Below are 17,058 nucleotides of genomic sequence, written 5' to 3'. Positions count from 1 at the left end.
AAAAGAAAATCTTAAAAGCAACTTACTTTTCGCTATCCATTTTTATATATAATTTAAATTACTATCAAATATATTAAAGTCCACCACAATATCACAGAAATTATTTACTTATGATATAAAGTATTAGTTTTTTTCTCCAAACCACTATTACGCGCGTAAATTTGTACACATTTTTAATAAACACATGTCCTCTCTCTACGAGAGTTTGAAATGAACTGGAGATATATGCAAATATAAGATTACCACCATATACGAGTATGCACCAAATGTGTAATACACTGCGCGAAAGCGCTTTTGGCGAGTTTTCTTATTCCGCGTTTTTCGTGCCGGCGCTATCAGCAGCGAATGCGGTCGACTCTGCGCCCTTGTCACTAAACTATAAATAACTCGTGTATGACAACGAAACCATACTAATATTATAAATGCGAAAGTAAATGTCTGTGTGTCTGTGAGTTGCCTTTTCACGGCTGAATGCTGAAGCGATTTTATAAGACGGACAGATTCATACAGAGGGCGGAAATCACGGGGCGGGCAAAACTTCCATTGTCTTAATACTTAAAGAAAATTACCGAGGGTTCCGTACAAATCATTCTTCGTCATAAATCGAAAACTATAATAATTAGAAATCTGTATACCTAGGCTATAATCAAACCCTAAAACACGAAAAAAGCATTTTTAAAATCGGTCCATGACTTTACAGGCTGACATCAAGGCCTATTAAAATAACGCAATTGTTAGCCGAAATTTTAAAGTTTTTAAGATAAATTGATTTTTGCACAAAATATAAAAATCCCTACCTTCAGTGCAGTTTAGTCGTACCATTTAAAAATTACTCAAGCGTTGATTATATACTTGTTAATTATTATTTTTGAGTAGTTGTTTCAGCCAATGAAACTTTGGATTTTTCTTCTACGAAGTGAGTTATTTCAATTACTTTTTTCCTGTTTAAAAATTTTTTTTATTTATTTAAAATTTACTTTTAACGATCACGTGGAAAAAAAATGTTATAGGCAAAGTTGTATATCTAGCTTAAAAACATGCTCATTTAATAAAGGTTTCTTTTTTTATTCTTTACAAGTTAGCCCTTGACTACAATCTCACCTGATGAGAAGTGATGATGCAATCTAAGATTGAAGCGGGCTAACTTGTTAGGAGGAGGATGAAACCCCTTCGATTTCTACATACACGACATCGTACCGAAACGCTAAATCGCTTGGCGGTACGTCTTTGTCGGTTTGTATAAAGATTTCGAACATGTAAGATAATAGTACATTATTTTTAAACACTTCGTCACAATTGCTATTTTAGTTCCGAAAGGGGTATCTATATTGTCAAAGGGTGAATACCCTATAAATTAATTTACTCTTTGGGGTGAATACCTATTTTGTATCATATATTTCATATCCCAAATAAACAATACATGAGGGTGATTATTGTATGTCTTATGCCGGATCTCGTACCTACTAGTGGACCACCACAACGGCTAGCTTCGCAAAGATATTTAAAAAATGATTTTTTGAGCACTTTTCATTATAAACAGCAGTACCTACTTACTTAATATAAATTAAAAAATACATTTAGTATTTCTTTTGTTTTTGTTTAATTGCTTCAGATTGTGTCAGTATATTCGTCGTAGCAAAGTCATCTGCAAATGCTGAAGTAACTATTGTTAATTTTAAACCAATAGCGCCATTTATTTTTTATGGCTGATTAATTTGTCTATTAGAATATTAATTTAACTATCTATTTCTATGTATTGAAAACTATTGGAGATAACCGTCTTAAGTATAAAGTGTAATTTTTTTCATGTTTTCCTCGGTGATCACTCACCGCGAAATAACACACTGCACAACTTTTCCGTGTAAAAACTTTTATTATGAATAATTTCTGTGGCCTTATACTACTAGGTGAAAATCATCTTAGCGCGATACAATTTTGGTACAAGTGGTAATAACGCCATCTAGTATGCGACTCGGCAACTACATTTACAAGGTCTGAACATTCCGGCCCCCAAAGGACGGATGGTCCTTTATAGACAAAAAATGCAGTTACAGTTAAACAAACTCTGGTGATATGAATAGTGCAGAAACACAACAAAACCCTAAGAATGTTAACTTTCACAATTTGTAATAACTATAAAACATACAAAAAATAAACATCAGATCCAAGGGATCTAATCTAACTACTCTAGTGGGTAAACAAACAAAAAACAAATATTACACATCGTACAATGTCCGTTGGCAGACTTCATTTTAAGATTTCAGATCATTTCAGAAAACATTTTAAATGAACTGAATCATAAACTACAACAGTGATAAAATCAATCTACCAACTGAGTTGATAGGTGAAGAGTAATGCCTAAATAGGTAAGACATTGTAGAATAACCTTCCAACTCGTAGATTCTTTGCATTATACAATAATTACAACTTAAACTTAAGTGTTAGTTATGGACCGCCACGTAATGGTTGTATGTGAGCATCCTGTGCAATTAAGAGTAAAATGACAATTAAGTAGTGAAAAGACAAACAGGAGTTCTTTTACCTGAATTAATAGATGCATTACGTAGACGTTCCTCCAAATCATACCTCCTTTCGCAGTAGTTAAAGACTATTTATTTTCCAAAATAAAAGACTGTGAGAGACGAATGTGTATACAAAAAGGTTTTCTCAATTCAGATACGGTTTAAATAGCGAGGAAAGGAGTATATGTGATTTTTTTCTAGTATTTACGAGTACTTGTGCTATATATAATTGAACAAATTTAAAACTATTTGCAACAACATGTATTAGTTTAGTACTTTGTGTTGTACTTAAATTCTGTTTGAAATATTGCCAGAGTTTAATTCCAATCCATAAAACCTTAGGTTGTGTTTTACGTTCCAAAGTTACATAAGGTAAGGTACAATATTAACTGAATTTCAAAAAAGTGTGGCCATTCCACCATAGTTTCAGATTTTCTAATCAACAAGAGTTGATCCGCATGAATCGCAATCAGTTGAATTAACTTGTGTGTTTACATGATGCTACTGGTTACTGCTGAGTCTATTAAAATTTCCATTGTGTAATTATCCATAAATGTTTTCAATTATTTGGAGTTTTTCGAAACCAGGCCAAAACTATGGTTGAATCTGTCCAGGTAACAATACGATGATTAGGATTTTTTAAGCTAGTTTTAACATCGTTTAACACATTAGCTAAAAAGAAAATGTTTGACTGGTGCTACTCTCGTCCGAGCGGCTCAAGGTGGGTATCGGTTTCAGTGATTCCTAACCAACGTAGTAAATTTATACAATTCATATTACATATAAACTAGTAAGGTGAGTTTCCATTCAAATTTTAAATCATACAGAGGTTCATCATCCCAGTCTAAGCCAGCTTGCCATAGATTTTGCATAAAAATCTTTAAAAGAAATAAGAGTGGTCCAAGCCAACCTAACGGGTCGAACGTTTTAGCTATCACAGACAGTATGTTTCGTTTCGTCAATGTGAAGTGAGATTGATATTGTGTGTGATGTGTCAGTGATGATTTATAATTCACATAAGTCTTTACTTCAAAAACATCCAATTGTGGGTTCCAAGTTACTCCAAGTGCCTTTACGGATTCGTCTAATTTTATATTAACACTGTTCTGTGATACCTGAAGCGTTTGTGGTATTTTACTTAAGACTAAATTACTATTAGAGGCCCATTTGTGAAAAGGAAGGCCGCCTCGAGCATACGTTTCAATTAGCCGTGTCTGTAATTCTACATCATCCAGTTCATTGTATGTACCAGTGAGCAAGTCATCGATGTACCCATCAGTTTTTAAAATGTGTGATTCATTGGGAAAGTCTTTGCTTTCATCTTTCGCTAACGGATGCAATGAAGTTCTAATAGCAAGATATGGTGTTCTCTCATATGAAGTTCCATAAGTTACAGTAAGTAGTCGATATTCCTGTATCTTGTCATTTCGATGTTCTTCTTTGATAATTGGTATCTTTTGGATTCTTTGATAATTGGTATCTTTTATTTGTCGATACATGCTTTGAACTTGTACGGCTAAACATATTTTGTGACTTCGCCATCCAGTGACGAGGCTTCTCAAATCTTGTTGCAGTGAAGGACCAATTGATAGTTCATCATTGAATGCATTACCATTCACAGGACGAACACTTGTATCAACACTTACTCTGTGCTTCGTGCTAACTTGAGGATCATTAATTACAGCATGATGAGGTAAGTAATATTTCTTAGTGTTTCTTACTTTCTCTTTTACCTCATTCTCTTTTTTATTTTCAGGTTCAGGGATTTCTTTCATGTAACCTTGTGACTCATAATGCTGCAAAAACTGAATGTATGGGTCTTCAAATCTAGAATCATGTGCAAATCTCTTTCCCATCTCAAGCAAACGTCTGACAGCAAGAGGTGTGGGCTCTCTTAGGTTTAGTGTATTTTCCTCAACGTTGAGTAAGTGTTTTTCATTTCCGAAAAACAAGTGTATTTCATTATCAAAAGTCAAGTGTGTCTCATCTTCGACAGATAAATGTATTTCATCTTCGACAGGTAAGTGTATTTCCTCGTAGTGTTTTTCTTTAAGTTTGTGAGTTTCTTTATAGTGATTTACCTTATTTGTGTGAGTTTCTTTGTAGTGTTTTTCTTTGTGAGTTTCTTTATAGTGTTTTTCTTTAAGTTTGTGAGTTTCTATATAGTGATTTTCCTTGTTTGTGTGAGTTTCTTCATAGTGTTTTTCTTTGTGAATTTCCTTATAGTGACTTTCCTTAATTGTGTGAGTTTCTTCGTAGTGCTTTTCAGATTTCTGTTCTAATTGTGTTAAGGGTTTATCCTTTTGTGAAGTTTCTTCGATCTCCCAAAACCTTCTTGGTGAATGATCTGCCTCAACTAGTGTGTTAGTAACTGTGATATGGTGTTCAGGAAGATCATTTAACGATTTAGTGTTGCCGGAAACTAACCAGCCCATTCTAGTGTTTGGTGCAATGAGAGATCCATATTTGTGTAACCCTTTCTGTAGTATTGCTCCTAATAGAACATCAATTGGCCCAGGGCGCTTAATGTGTGGGTCTGAAGGTGTAATTCTTGTGAGCTCTGGCCAATTTGTTGAGTTGAATTTTCTTGGTAGTAGTGTAGGTAGCTCGGTGAGCACGTGTGCACTGATTTGCATAACGTGCTGTACATCTATGGGTGAATAAATATCTAAGCGGACTGTATCTTTGAATTTAACAACGTCTTTGGTGATGCCGGTAACCTTTACTTCGAATTGTTTCTTAGTCAAGCCTAAAGATTGCACCGCTGATTCTGTAATGAAAGTGGCCATAGATCCTTGATCGACTAGTGCTTGGAGGTAAGTCATAATACTATTCTTATTCTGAATTCCTAGTCGAGCAGTAGGTAAACTAACTTGATTATCGCCAACAGCAACTTTCGTGCTAGTCATTTCTTTATCAGGGCCTATTGGTGGCTTGACGTTCTGTTCTTGTGCTACAATCACTGGCTTCTCAACCAGTTTATATTGTGGACATAAAAGTGTGTGGTGTTTTCGGTTACAACGGCGACAAACTGTATTTTGTCTGCAGTTCTTAATTGAATGAAATTTAACCAAGCAGTTAAAACAAAGGTTGTTGTTCTTGACAAAATCTCGACGCTGTTCCATGTTGAGTTCTGTGAAAGTTGGGCAGTGGCATATGTAGTGATTTTTAGTGCAATAAGTGCATTCGGTATTTATTTCAGTAGTGAGGCTTTTAACCAACTCAAGTTTAGGTGCCTGTGTAGTAGATTGTGAGTGAATAACTTCTTTTCTCTGAGTAGTGTTCATCATTTCAATTGTGTTACCTATAATTCTTGGGTTACCATACTTATTAACCAAGCACATCCACGCATGTTCGTAATTCTGTGCTGTTAATTCAATGTGTTGTAAGAGTTGTTCGGCTTCGCCTTTTATACTTGAGCGCAAACATTGATGTTTTTCTATATCACTTAACGTAGGATTGTTATCGATGAGTGAAGTAAACATGTCGTTAAAATAGACCCAATCTCGATAATTTCCAAAAAATGTGGGTAGTTCGATTGGTGGTAAATTATACGAGAAAGCGTTTTTGTTAGTCGAACTACTATCCAACTCTTCTAACAATTCGGTTTTAAAATCTAAATAGAATTCTTCTACGGATCCAAACACGTCTTCGCTAAAGTAATCAGTGCTCAAAGTACGCCGTTTTTTTATTAATTCTACATGATTTTTTGTAAAATCTTCATATTTTGACTCGAGAGCTTGTAATTGGATTTCAATATACTGTTTAGTAATTCGTTCTTTAGCACTATTCTTAAAATTAAATTCAAGTTGGTGAATTTGTGCCTTTAATTCTTCCTGACTTTTTAAAATATCCATTTTTCAAACAAGTTTCCAAATCTTCTTTAAGTATTTTCAAAGTGATCGAGAATAAACAAATGTAATAAAATTTATTCATCAATGGATAAACTAAATTCCATTCATCTTCATCAAAACTTCAGTGAATATTCTATGTGTTTTGCACTTCAAATAATTTCTAAGTTGGAACAGTAATGAATTCTCCAAGTGTTCTGCGTGTTTAGTATGAAATATTTTAAAGTCCGAACTCCGAACACTTGTAAATAAACTAAGTCTTTTGCGTTTGAATATTTTCTAAGTCTTTGCACTGTACCGATTACCGAACACTAGTGAATTTACTAAGTCTTTTGCGTATGAAACATTTTCTAAGTGTTTGCACTTTACCGAATACTAGTGAATTTTCTAAGTCTTTTTGCACTTTACTGTTTGTTGTGTATCACTGTTCACTTTACTTACAGTTTATCCGGCTATCGAACAGGACCAATGATCACTCACCGCGAAATAACACACTGCACAACTTTTCCGTGTAAAAACTTTTATTATGAATAATTTCTGTGGCCTTATACTACTAGGTGAAAATCATCTTAGCGCGATACAATTTTGGTACAAGTGGTAATAACGCCATCTAGTATGCGACTCGGCAACTACATTTACAAGGTCTGAACACTCGGCATAATATGAGAAATTATATTCCCAGCCTTAGTTAGTTTTTCACGGCAACCTTTCGAAAAACACAATTATTTCAACAGAGATTTCAGTCTCTACTTTCATTAGCAAAACTCAAACAATGATTCCTAAATTTATATAATTTATATAATAATCAATAAAAAAATACTCCCATCTTATTTCTGTAGTTTTTGTGAAGAGGTTTTAATATAATTAAAAAAACATAAGACGCCATTTTTCTTGAATAATATTGAAAATTACTGATGCGACGTTTGTCGTACTGACTCGAGAATGTATTCGTTTTTGAATATTGTATTTGTACAAGCGGCTACGACACCGTCGTATTCCGAGTGCTCTAACTGCCTAGATCATGATGCATTTATTGGGGTGAAGCAGCGATATCGTATCAGTATCGATTATATAATGCCCTCCAATTAAATATTTCAAAATATTTTCAATGTACAGAATTTAACCTATTACAGTAGTATAAGTATAGATATACATATTGTTAGGGTGAAGAAGAACAAGAAAAGACAAAATGTTGGCGGAACCATTTATTCTATATATCGGGGGTAGTCGCGGGACATATTTACAAAAGAGTAGCGCCGGGCGGCGCGGGCGTGCGTCACACGGACAGGGCGAGCGCGGGGCGCGTCGCGGGCGGCACCGGCGGCGCCAGCGGCGCGCGCGGCGGCTCGGGGTCGTCCAGGTCCAGCGCCGCGTCGATCATGGTGGTGTCATGCAACAAGCGCAAGCGGGACGCGCTGAGAGCGCCGCCCGCCGCTACCGCCGCGCCGCCGCCGCCGCCGACAGTGCTGCCACCACCCACCTTCAGGCACACCTCTGTGGAGAAGAACGCGTCAATGATAAATTTAAAAACGAATTTTTTGAAGTTGTAGAACTTTTTTATAAAATAAAAAACAAAGCGCCATCTATGAGCTTCAGGCATAACTCCCTCGAAACAGGTTTTTGAAGTGTGCAAAAAGGTATTGTTTCGAAGTTCATTATTAACGCCATCTACTGGTACTTTAGACTGTTTCGCTATGCCTGTAGATGGCAGCACGCATGTATTATTAAAAACCTTGCTGGATTACACTTTTCAATGATATTGCCTTGTTAATAACAACCCATATTCGGCTCACTGTTGAGCACAAGTCTACTTTCAGCATGAGAGGGGTTAAGCCATTAGGCCACCACGCTGGCCTAATGCGGATTAGCAAACTTAACACACATTGTGAAAATTCTCAGGTATGTAGGTTTGTTTCCTCATGATGTTTTTCCTTCACCATTTGAGACACATGATTTTTAATTTCTGAAAATGCACATAACTGTAAAGGGTATGACGAAGGTTGACTGCCCTGGACGGACTTTGAATGTTGTTTTTTATTCTCAGCTACTTTGCAGAACTAAACAACTCTTACAAAGATAAATAAATAACGTCACTCACCGTGCAGTGGCACGGGGTCGAGGTCGAGGCTGTGGTTCATGTACGCGTGGCGCGCGGGCGCGGGCGCAGGCGCGGGCGCGGGCGCGGGCGCGGGAGCGGGAGCGGGCGCGGGCGGCTGCAGCTGCGGCTGGGCGCACAGCGCTTGCGCGAAGCGCGGCGGCAGCTCGTCGCGCGGGTCCAGCACGAGCCCGCGCCGGTCGATGAGGCTGGGCTGCAGCGGGCCGCACAGCACGTGCCAGCAGTTGGCGCACGCGTTGCCGCGCGAGTAGGGGTTGGTGTTGGGCGCGCCGCGGCGAGACGCGAAGGCGCCCTTGATGTCCTCGTTGGTGGTCTGGTCGGTGGAGGCGAGGTAGGTGTGGAAGCCGGCCAACCCCAGCACCGACCACACGGCCAGGAAGCACACGGCGGCCGCAAGCGCGGACGCGGGCGACGCGCGCAGCGCCGCGCCCAGCCCCGCGCCGCGCGCCAGCAGCGCCAGGTGCGCGGCGGCGCACGCCAGCACGAACACGGCGAGGAAGGCCAGCGACACCACGAACAGGTAGAAGTGGCGGTAGTTGCGCTTGCCCACGCAGTTGCCCACCCAGGGGCAGTGGTGGTCGAAGCGCTCCACGCAGTTGTCGCACAGCGAGCAGTGCGAGGCGCGCGGCGGGCGGAACATCTTGCACGTGAAGCAGTACTTGAGCTTGACGGCGCGGCCGCGCACCAGCACCTCGCGCGCGCGCGGCGGCGGGCGCGGCGGCGCGGGCTCGTCCTCGGGCGGCAGCGCGCGCGGCAGGATGCCGGGGTCGGACAGCGCCGTGCGCAGCAGCGCCGCCAGCGTCACGCCGCACAGCGCGGCGCCGGCGGCGGGCAGCGCGGCCGACACGCGCGCCGCCAGGTAGGGCGCATCGAAGGCGAAGTGCAGCGCGCTGGTGCCGCAGATGAGCGCGAGCGTGAGCAGGAACACGCCGGGGTGCGGCGCCGTCATGAGCCGCCCGTCGCACCAGAAGCGGTTCCGGCCCGCGAACACCTCCCACTTGCGCGTCACGCGCCGCCCGGCCATGGCACCATCACCGCGCGGGCGCGCCCGCCCGCACTGCCTGCCCGCACCGACTCACTCCTTCAATGAGATAAATATTGAACAATTACCAGACTACAAGTCTTCAAGATGTACAGGAAATCTTCAAAAAATGAAAAAATCTTCACTACTTCTATATATCAATGAGTATCAAAAGCTGCGCTAGTATGATTAAATATCAAATCTTGCTGAATCAAATCAAATCTCTTTTTTTAAAATGGCCTAAAAGTTAGAAAAATTATGCATAGGTTAAATCATATTTATGCAAGCATTTTTGGTTATTTTGTGAGAAATTTTTACCCTTCATTTGCTTCCCAGCTCATTTTTATTTTGATGCCTCCATGGTGCAGTGGTATTCGCGGTGGATTTACAAGACGGAGGACCTGAGTTTGATCCCTGGCTGGGCCTAATGAGCTTTGAGGTTGATTTCTCTTAATTGGTCCTGGTCTGGCTGGTGGGAGGCTTTGACTAGTTACCAACCAACCAACAAAAACTTACCGCCAAGCGATTTAGCATTCCAGTACAATATGTAGAAACTGATAGGGGTGTGGATTTCATCCTACTCCTACTTACCATCAGTTGAGGTTGTAGAAAAAAAAAACATGCTACACCACTGATCAGATGGTAGTGATAATAGTAGGGACCAACAGCTGGACATGCTCCCTGAGGAAATGTAGAGCTGTAAAACCTAGGTGCCAGTCTGAGAATTTCATTGAAGTAATAAAAAGCTCAATTTTACATTGTTGCAAAATTGCAGACTTTGCAACACGTTTGCAATGTTGCTTGTCTGTTGTTCTTTTACCTGACTGGTTAGTGTGCACAGGAACTTCACCATCTTGTTACATCTTCTTTCTAGGATAGTACAGCAAGACACCAAAAACAGAAGAATCCTTACATTGTGATATCCAGGCCACTTGCATTATATGTCTTTTTTTTTATTTTTCTGATTTTATTCTTTACAAGTTATCCCTTGACTATAATCTCACCTGATGGTAAGTGATGATGCAATCTAAGATGTAAGCGCATAACTTGTTAGGAGGAAAATGAAAATCCACACTCCATTTGGTTTCTACACAACATCATACCATTTCTAATTCGCATAGCTAAAATTTCAAATGCCCTTGCAGTGTTTGTGTTTCTTAACACATTACAATTTAAACACCTTCAATGTGCATAATAAGTAAGTGTTCTTTTAGGTAAGCGTGCTCCAACTTAGGCCACATTACTGCTTTCCATCAGACAAAATTGTAGTAAGAGTAAGTCCATCCTTCATAAAATAAAAACAATAAGGACTGACCAACCAAGTACTAAACCTCAGAACCCTGTGAGCCTAAGCAACATAGGCGAACCATCGGGCCAACAAAGCAGTTCAACAATACATAAAACTTTTAACAATTCATACACTTCAGCCATTGTACACTTGGCGTATATCTAGTTAGATATACGCCAAGTGTACAATGGATGTATGGATGATGGATGGTGTGTATATGTGTAAGTTATGTTTGACATGTTTCTCAGAACTAGTGTTACTGTCTAGTTGTCTACTCTACCTTCTATGATAAGGGGCGGCGGCCCAACTATTGGCTTCTGGTTCTGGCACTGCTTTCACTAAAGAAATTTGGATATTATGTTACAGAAATAGTATCTCATATCTACAACCCTAATAGTACACCAACCTGACTACACAGTTATAGTTATATGAAACACATTGAAGCAAAAGATTATCACTTCCAAAAATTATCTTGGAACCAAGATAAAAGCCGCAATCTACGATGAGTCGGCCGTGGCGCAGTCTCCGGGGTGACACTCACCTGCTCGCGGCTCCCGATAAAATAATCAGATTCCGATAAAAAGTTACTTGTGACCACTTTTATGTTAACTTTGCAGGAAACTCGTAAACTTTTCAGTAGTTTATTCGTAAGTATATAATGTTTTCTGAGGAGTTAATGTTCAAGAAACGTACACAATATACAATCTTGAAAACGAAAATACCACTGGAATAAATATAGAAAACTAAATTTTTGTTAAATAAAGTTGGGGCAATTGCAAACTTTCTCTTGACAAGTTGACATTTGACAAATGAAAATGAAGAATTACGAATGAAGATGAAGAATGAACGAAATGTCAGTAATCACAGAGTAAAGATTCTAGAGATGTTCTCATGTTGTTTTTGATAATCTTGTTGAGTGTTGTTGTTGGATGTAGACACCTCAGACTAAATACATAAGGACTAGTATCGCACCCAAATTCACGAACAAAATTTTCTGCCATTTTCTAAGGAAAACGAGCTTAGATTTTATACATATTTTATACTAAACTAGCAGTTTTTGTTCGTTTTTTATACCAAACTACACAAAAAGGTATTTTTACGGAGGTTTTTAACCGACGGACACGGTTGTAAACTATGAAACATCGATTTTTTAGAGACAGTGTTTATAATCGCATAAGATCGTTGATCATATATACTTTACTTTGACTTTGACTTTGATACTTTGACAGAAAAATAATGTCTTGCGAGGCAGGTCTTTATCTAATTAGTCTGAGGTAGACACCGACGTTGTATCCTTATGCCTCTCGGACCAATTACAAAAGGACTAGTATAGCACCCAATTTCACCAACAAAAATGTGCTTCGTTTTTTGAGGAGGATGAGCCATATTCAATTATGGTATTTATTAATTAAAATTTTAAGAGCTATATAATAATTATAGTCAAAGGGGACGAGATAAACTCACACACCGAAAATATTAAAATAATATTAAAATAAATACATATATGTAGTGTCCATATCTTACAGTACACAATACTGTAAAGATAAGCAATAAACAAACGTGTATAATGTTTACTCAAATTCACAAACACCTAGCTTAGCCTATGCGCAAAATATATACACAGAATATTCGATTACATGATCGATCTTTTGCTATTGCCTGTTCCACCTGAAGAATTGTTTTTTAGACGTGACAACGTCTTATAATTCAATGGGGCCAGCTCTCCCTCGCTCTAGGGCTACACACTTTTTTACAAGAAATAAAGTATATTCTGGTCTAAGAAGATTAAACAGTATTTTAGAAAAACGATCATTTTCTATTGAAAAATGCAACCATTCCATCAGTATTTTCTTACGACGTTGTCATGTTTAACTATCGTCAGTAAACCGACTTACAGACAACCGATCTTTTTAGATATTGTTTATTTAGTTAATATAATTAACTTAGAAATACAAATGAAACGTAGTCTTTTAGTAAAGTAGAAGTTGTCAACCGTTTTTTTGCCATTTTTAGGGAGCTCTTTATACGATGAAAACGATAACAACAAATAAACATCAATTCTATTTAACTTTTTTTTATTAAACATTTTTCATAATATGTAATTCTTGATTTAAATCGTCTAGCCAAGAAGCAATTTTACTCTCTGCGTCTAGCGAGGTCCTTTTTATTTAGTCTTGAGTTTGCAGTAGACACATATGACAATGACGTGACAGATGTGACATGTGACAAGTTGACAACTGACATTTGACAGATTGACAGTGACACGTCGGTCGTTGGCTCGCAGTTTATTTTATTGAAAAGAAATTTAAAATTAGAATTTTCTTGAATTAAAACAATCACACTATATTATTATTATAGCACAAACATCTTACAATAAAGCAAATCCGAATGCTGGAGATTGATACTTTTTATTTTAATTTATTACTTAGCTTATATTTAGAGAGAACAAAATGAGTGCTATGTCTAGAATATGATAAGTATCGCAAGACAAATATCTATAGAAAATGACTTGATAGAAAAGTGAAAAATAATATGTAAAGCTAGGTGAGTCGAACGCGGAGCGAAGATGTCGCAGAGCGAGGTGCTGGTGGTTGGTGCGCTGTGCGCCGCGTGGTACGCGCTGAGCTCGGCCAGCAACGTGGTGGGCAAGCTGCTGCTGACGGAGCTGCCGCTGCCCGTCACCGTGACGGTGGCGCAGCTGGCAGCCACGGCGGCGTTGAGTGTGCCCGCGCTGGCGGCGTGTGGTGTGCGGCGCGCGCCCTCCTTCCCGCGCGCTACCGTGCTGCGGGTGCTGCTGCCGCTGGCGGCCGCCAAGTTCCTCACCACCGTGTGCACGCAGATCTCGCTGTGGAAGGTGCCCGTGTCCTACGCGCACACCGGTCAGTGCCTGCCCGTCGCGTGCACTTGCGCGCTTTCTGTCAATAACACTGTGCGTGCTCGTGTGCAGTGAAGGCGACGACGCCGCTGTGGACGGCGCTGTTGGCGCGCGTGCTGCTGGGCGAGCGCTTGGCGCGTGGTGTGGCTGGCGCGCTGCTGCTCATAGCGCTGGGCGTGGGCGTGGCGTCGCTCACGGAGCTGCAGTTCGACGCTCTGGGGCTGGGCGCGGCGCTGGCGGCCGCCGCGCTGCTCAGCCTGCAGCACCTGGGCGCCAAGCACGCGCTGCGTGACGCGCGTGTGCACCACCTGCGCCTGCTGCAGCTGCTGAGCGCGCTGGCGCTGCTGCCCCTGTTGCCGCTGTGGCTGAGCGTGGAGGGCGGGGCGGCGGCCCGCGCGCCGTGGACGCGACGCGCGGCCGCTCTGTTGGCAGCGGACGGCGTGCTGGCATGGCTGCAGGCCGTGGCCGCCTTCAGCGTGCTGTCGCGTATATCGCCGCTCGGCTACGCAGTGGCATCGGCCGCCAAGCGAGCCTGTGTTGTGGCAGCCTCACTGCTGCTGCTACGCAACCCTGCACCACCACTTAACTTGGCCGGCATGGCGTTGGCGCTGCTCGGCGTGCTAGTCTACAACCGTGCTCGTGTAGCTGCCCGCCCACCGCGCCCTCTACTGCCCGTCTGACCCGCTGGGCGGTACATCACTGATCATTAGCTCAATCAATGTTGTAGTGGTATTTCATCAACAACTATTTATCAAACATAGAAGAATTGAAAGGATGAAAGACCAAAAGACAGAAAATACAAGATGTTTTATCTGCAAACTAAATTATTTTCTGTTTATCCATATCTAGATAAGGAAGGAACCACATTTTTACTACAGAACCAATAGGCCATTTTCACTTAAGTCTACTTCCTGTATTCTATTTACTAAATAGAAACAGCAAGTTCAGGACTTTTTCATTAATTACATGTAGAGTCGTTTCCTTTCTTTCCATTTACACCATAACACTATCAAATGCCTATAGTGCCTGCTGCCAAATACTTGTTGGTAATTAACCCTACATCAGTGTAGATTATAAATTGTTGGGCGACCTCTAGTAAAATTGCTTGACAAGAAATAAATTTTTCTTTAAAACATGAATATTTCGTTAATATAATGCTATAATATAGTGCTTTTTCGAATATTTTGCTAAAGATAGAAGTGCAGCAATATGAATTTATGATTTTACTTATTATTAATTAATTTGAATGCTTGAATTCAAAATGCTAATTATTGTATTTCTTATGATGAATGTTAAAACTGTACACATAGCAGAATCATACATAATATAATGAAAGTACTAGATAAACAGTATTAACAGATTGTATTAACTGAAAATTAACAATGTAAATCTGTGAAATAACTTGAGATTAGTTAATAAGGAATGGTTGGATGTACAACATTCAATCAGAGCCGGGAAGCTTATTTATTCTTGTTGTAGTAGTAAAATATTTATATTTTTTAATATATTTTGTCAACAAACATCACGTTTGTTTACTTTATTTCTTTGAAATTAAAAATGCTGCCCTTGACTTAAAACAGTAAGTACTTAGTCAGCAATGTACCATCCACTCCACTGTGCCTAACCATTTTTTTTTATTTACTTAATCTTTAGACCCTATTATTATACTAGCTGACGCTGCGCGGTTTCATCCGATTCCATGATGAATGGGCTATCTGACACTGAAAGAATTTTTCAAATCGGACTAGTAGTTCCTGAGATTAGTTCGTCGATTGTGTTCAACCCAACAAACAAACTCTTCAGCTTGATATATTAGTATAAAAGAGCTAGTCCTCACCAAGAATAACCAAATATGTCTAAACTCGATGGAATTGCTTCACTTAATTACAGAGTTCCTATGGCCGTCTTTCAAATTACCTTTCAGCTCCATCATCAGATCTGCTCCGTGCTCATAATATTGCATTGTCACGCGATATACAAACGCTTGCGAAATTTCAACTCAAGCAGAAACTAGGAAGAGATTTGATTACACGCAGACAATAGACATCAATAGCCTAATTTTAACTGTCTTCAGGACCATATAGGAGAGAGGATATGGAGCTTGGATTCACCACACTACTCAAATGTTTTAACGGCCTCCGTGGCGCAGTGGTATGCGCGGTGGATTTACAAGGCGCAGGTCCTGGGTTCAATCCCCAATGTCGATTGAGGTTTTCTTAATTGGTCCAGTTCTGGTAGGTTGAATAGTCCGTGACCTATCTAACCCTATCGGAAAAGACGTACCGCCAAGCGATTTAGCGTTGCTGTATGATGCCGTGTAGAAACCGAAAGGGATGTGTATTTTCATCCTCCTCCTAACAAGTTAGCCCGCTTCATCTTACATTGCATCATCACTTACCATCAGGTGAGATTGTAATTTGTAGTCAAGGTCTAACATGTAAATAAAAAAAAAGTGTGTTGACTGTCTAATGGTTAATGGTTATAATGTATATAAATATTCACTTGTTCAGCCCCTCTACCTTGTAAGCAGCTAAAATGATTTTGATGAAACATTTCTGAGAACCATCATTGTAAAACCAGTTTTCCGTGAGTAACTTCATCTTGATGAGACCTCAACTTTTATATTTACGAAAATTTCTAGAAACACTTTTATTATTATAAGAGTTGGGAGGACAGTTCATCAAAATCTCCCTCACATCAGATAATTTGTTCAAGAGCTCTCATCCTTATCAAATTTAACAACCTATGTTTGGCTCACTGTTGAATACGAATCTCCTCTCTGAATGAGAGGGGTTAGGCTAATAGCCCACAACGCTGGCCCAATGCGTATTGGCAAAGTTCAAACACGTAAAAAAACTCAGGTATGCAGGTTTCCTCACTATGTTTTTTCTTCACCATTGGAGACATGTGATATTTAATTTCTTAAAATGCACACAACTGAAAAGTTGGAGGTGCATGCCCTAGACCGGATTCGAACCTACACCCTCAGAATCGAAAGAAGAGGTCATATCCACGTGTCCATCACAGCTCTACCATAACCTATCTTGTTGTAAGTTTTTTTTTTATGTACAGCACACTTAGACCATTAATAATCTAAGACAGCACAGTACATTTTTTTAAATCAGGCTTAATGAAACATTATTTATAAAAATAGTAGTATTGTAGTAATTGTAAGATGGTAATTTATTTCTTAATGTTTTAACAAAAATCAGATTTTTAAAATCTCAATTACAACAGCTGCAGCATAGAAAATACTGATACATATAAAAATAAGAAAAATCCTAAAAAAAATATATAACTTAGGAATTTTTCAAAATTAGAGAATATCCATCCATACTAATATTACAAAATGCAAAAGTTATTATCTATCTGTGTTCATATACAG

At 39.7% G+C, this 17,058-nt stretch overlaps 3 protein-coding genes across 4 annotated transcripts in view; 1 reads left to right on the top strand and 2 right to left on the bottom strand.

The window, feature by feature from the left end:
- LOC112052292 (facilitated trehalose transporter Tret1) overlaps positions 1–345 on the bottom strand; it is a 28,478-nt gene extending 28,133 nt beyond the window's left edge. The window contains exon 1 of the mRNA XM_024091313.2: positions 27–345. Within this exon, the coding sequence (XP_023947081.1) occupies positions 27–40 (14 nt within the window). The 5' untranslated portion in view covers positions 41–345. The remainder of the gene's footprint in view (positions 1–26) is intronic.
- A 7,218-nt stretch (positions 346–7,563) lies between these two features.
- Positions 7,564–11,616, bottom strand: LOC112043515 (palmitoyltransferase ZDHHC18-like). Of its 2 annotated transcripts, XM_052882514.1 has the most exons (4): positions 11,340–11,616; positions 11,079–11,136; positions 8,472–9,570; positions 7,564–7,867 (listed from the first exon to the last, which is right to left on the bottom strand). In XM_052882514.1, the coding sequence occupies exons 3-4, from the start codon at positions 9,511–9,513 to the stop codon at positions 7,650–7,652; spliced, it is 1,260 nt and encodes a 419-aa protein (XP_052738474.1). In that variant the 5' UTR covers positions 9,514–9,570; positions 11,079–11,136; positions 11,340–11,616; the 3' UTR covers positions 7,564–7,649. The 2 variants fall into 2 exon arrangements, with proteins under 2 accessions (XP_052738474.1, XP_023934748.2); XM_024078980.2 differs by lacking the exon at positions 11,079–11,136.
- Positions 11,617–13,039: 1,423 nt separating this feature from the next.
- On the top strand, positions 13,040–15,198 carry LOC112043520 (solute carrier family 35 member E1 homolog). The gene is made up of 2 exons (XM_024078984.2): positions 13,040–13,677; positions 13,746–15,198. Exons 1-2 carry the CDS (start codon positions 13,365–13,367, stop codon positions 14,351–14,353), a joined length of 921 nt encoding a protein of 306 aa, XP_023934752.1. The 5' UTR covers positions 13,040–13,364; the 3' UTR covers positions 14,354–15,198.
- The last annotated feature ends 1,860 nt before the right edge of the window (positions 15,199–17,058 follow it).

Source organism: Bicyclus anynana, chromosome 7 (assembly GCF_947172395.1).
Source record: "Bicyclus anynana chromosome 7, ilBicAnyn1.1, whole genome shotgun sequence".
Taxonomy (NCBI): domain Eukaryota; kingdom Metazoa; phylum Arthropoda; class Insecta; order Lepidoptera; family Nymphalidae; genus Bicyclus; species Bicyclus anynana.
This window is presented reverse-complemented; position numbering and strand designations above follow the sequence as displayed.

Excerpts from the sequence above, each read along its gene's own strand:
- LOC112043515 (XM_052882514.1), bottom strand. The coding sequence starts at position 9,513 with ATGGCCGGGCGGCGCGTGACGCGCAAGTGGGAGGTGTTCGCGGGCCGG. Across the intron at positions 7,868-8,471 it reads CGACCCCGTGCCACTGCACG|AGGTGTGCCTGAAGGTGGGT; the intron begins GTGAGTGACGTT and ends TCTTCTCCACAG.
- LOC112043520 (XM_024078984.2), top strand. The coding sequence starts at position 13,365 with ATGTCGCAGAGCGAGGTGCTGGTGGTTGGTGCGCTGTGCGCCGCGTGG. Across the intron at positions 13,678-13,745 it reads CGTGTCCTACGCGCACACCG|TGAAGGCGACGACGCCGCTG; the intron begins GTCAGTGCCTGC and ends GCTCGTGTGCAG.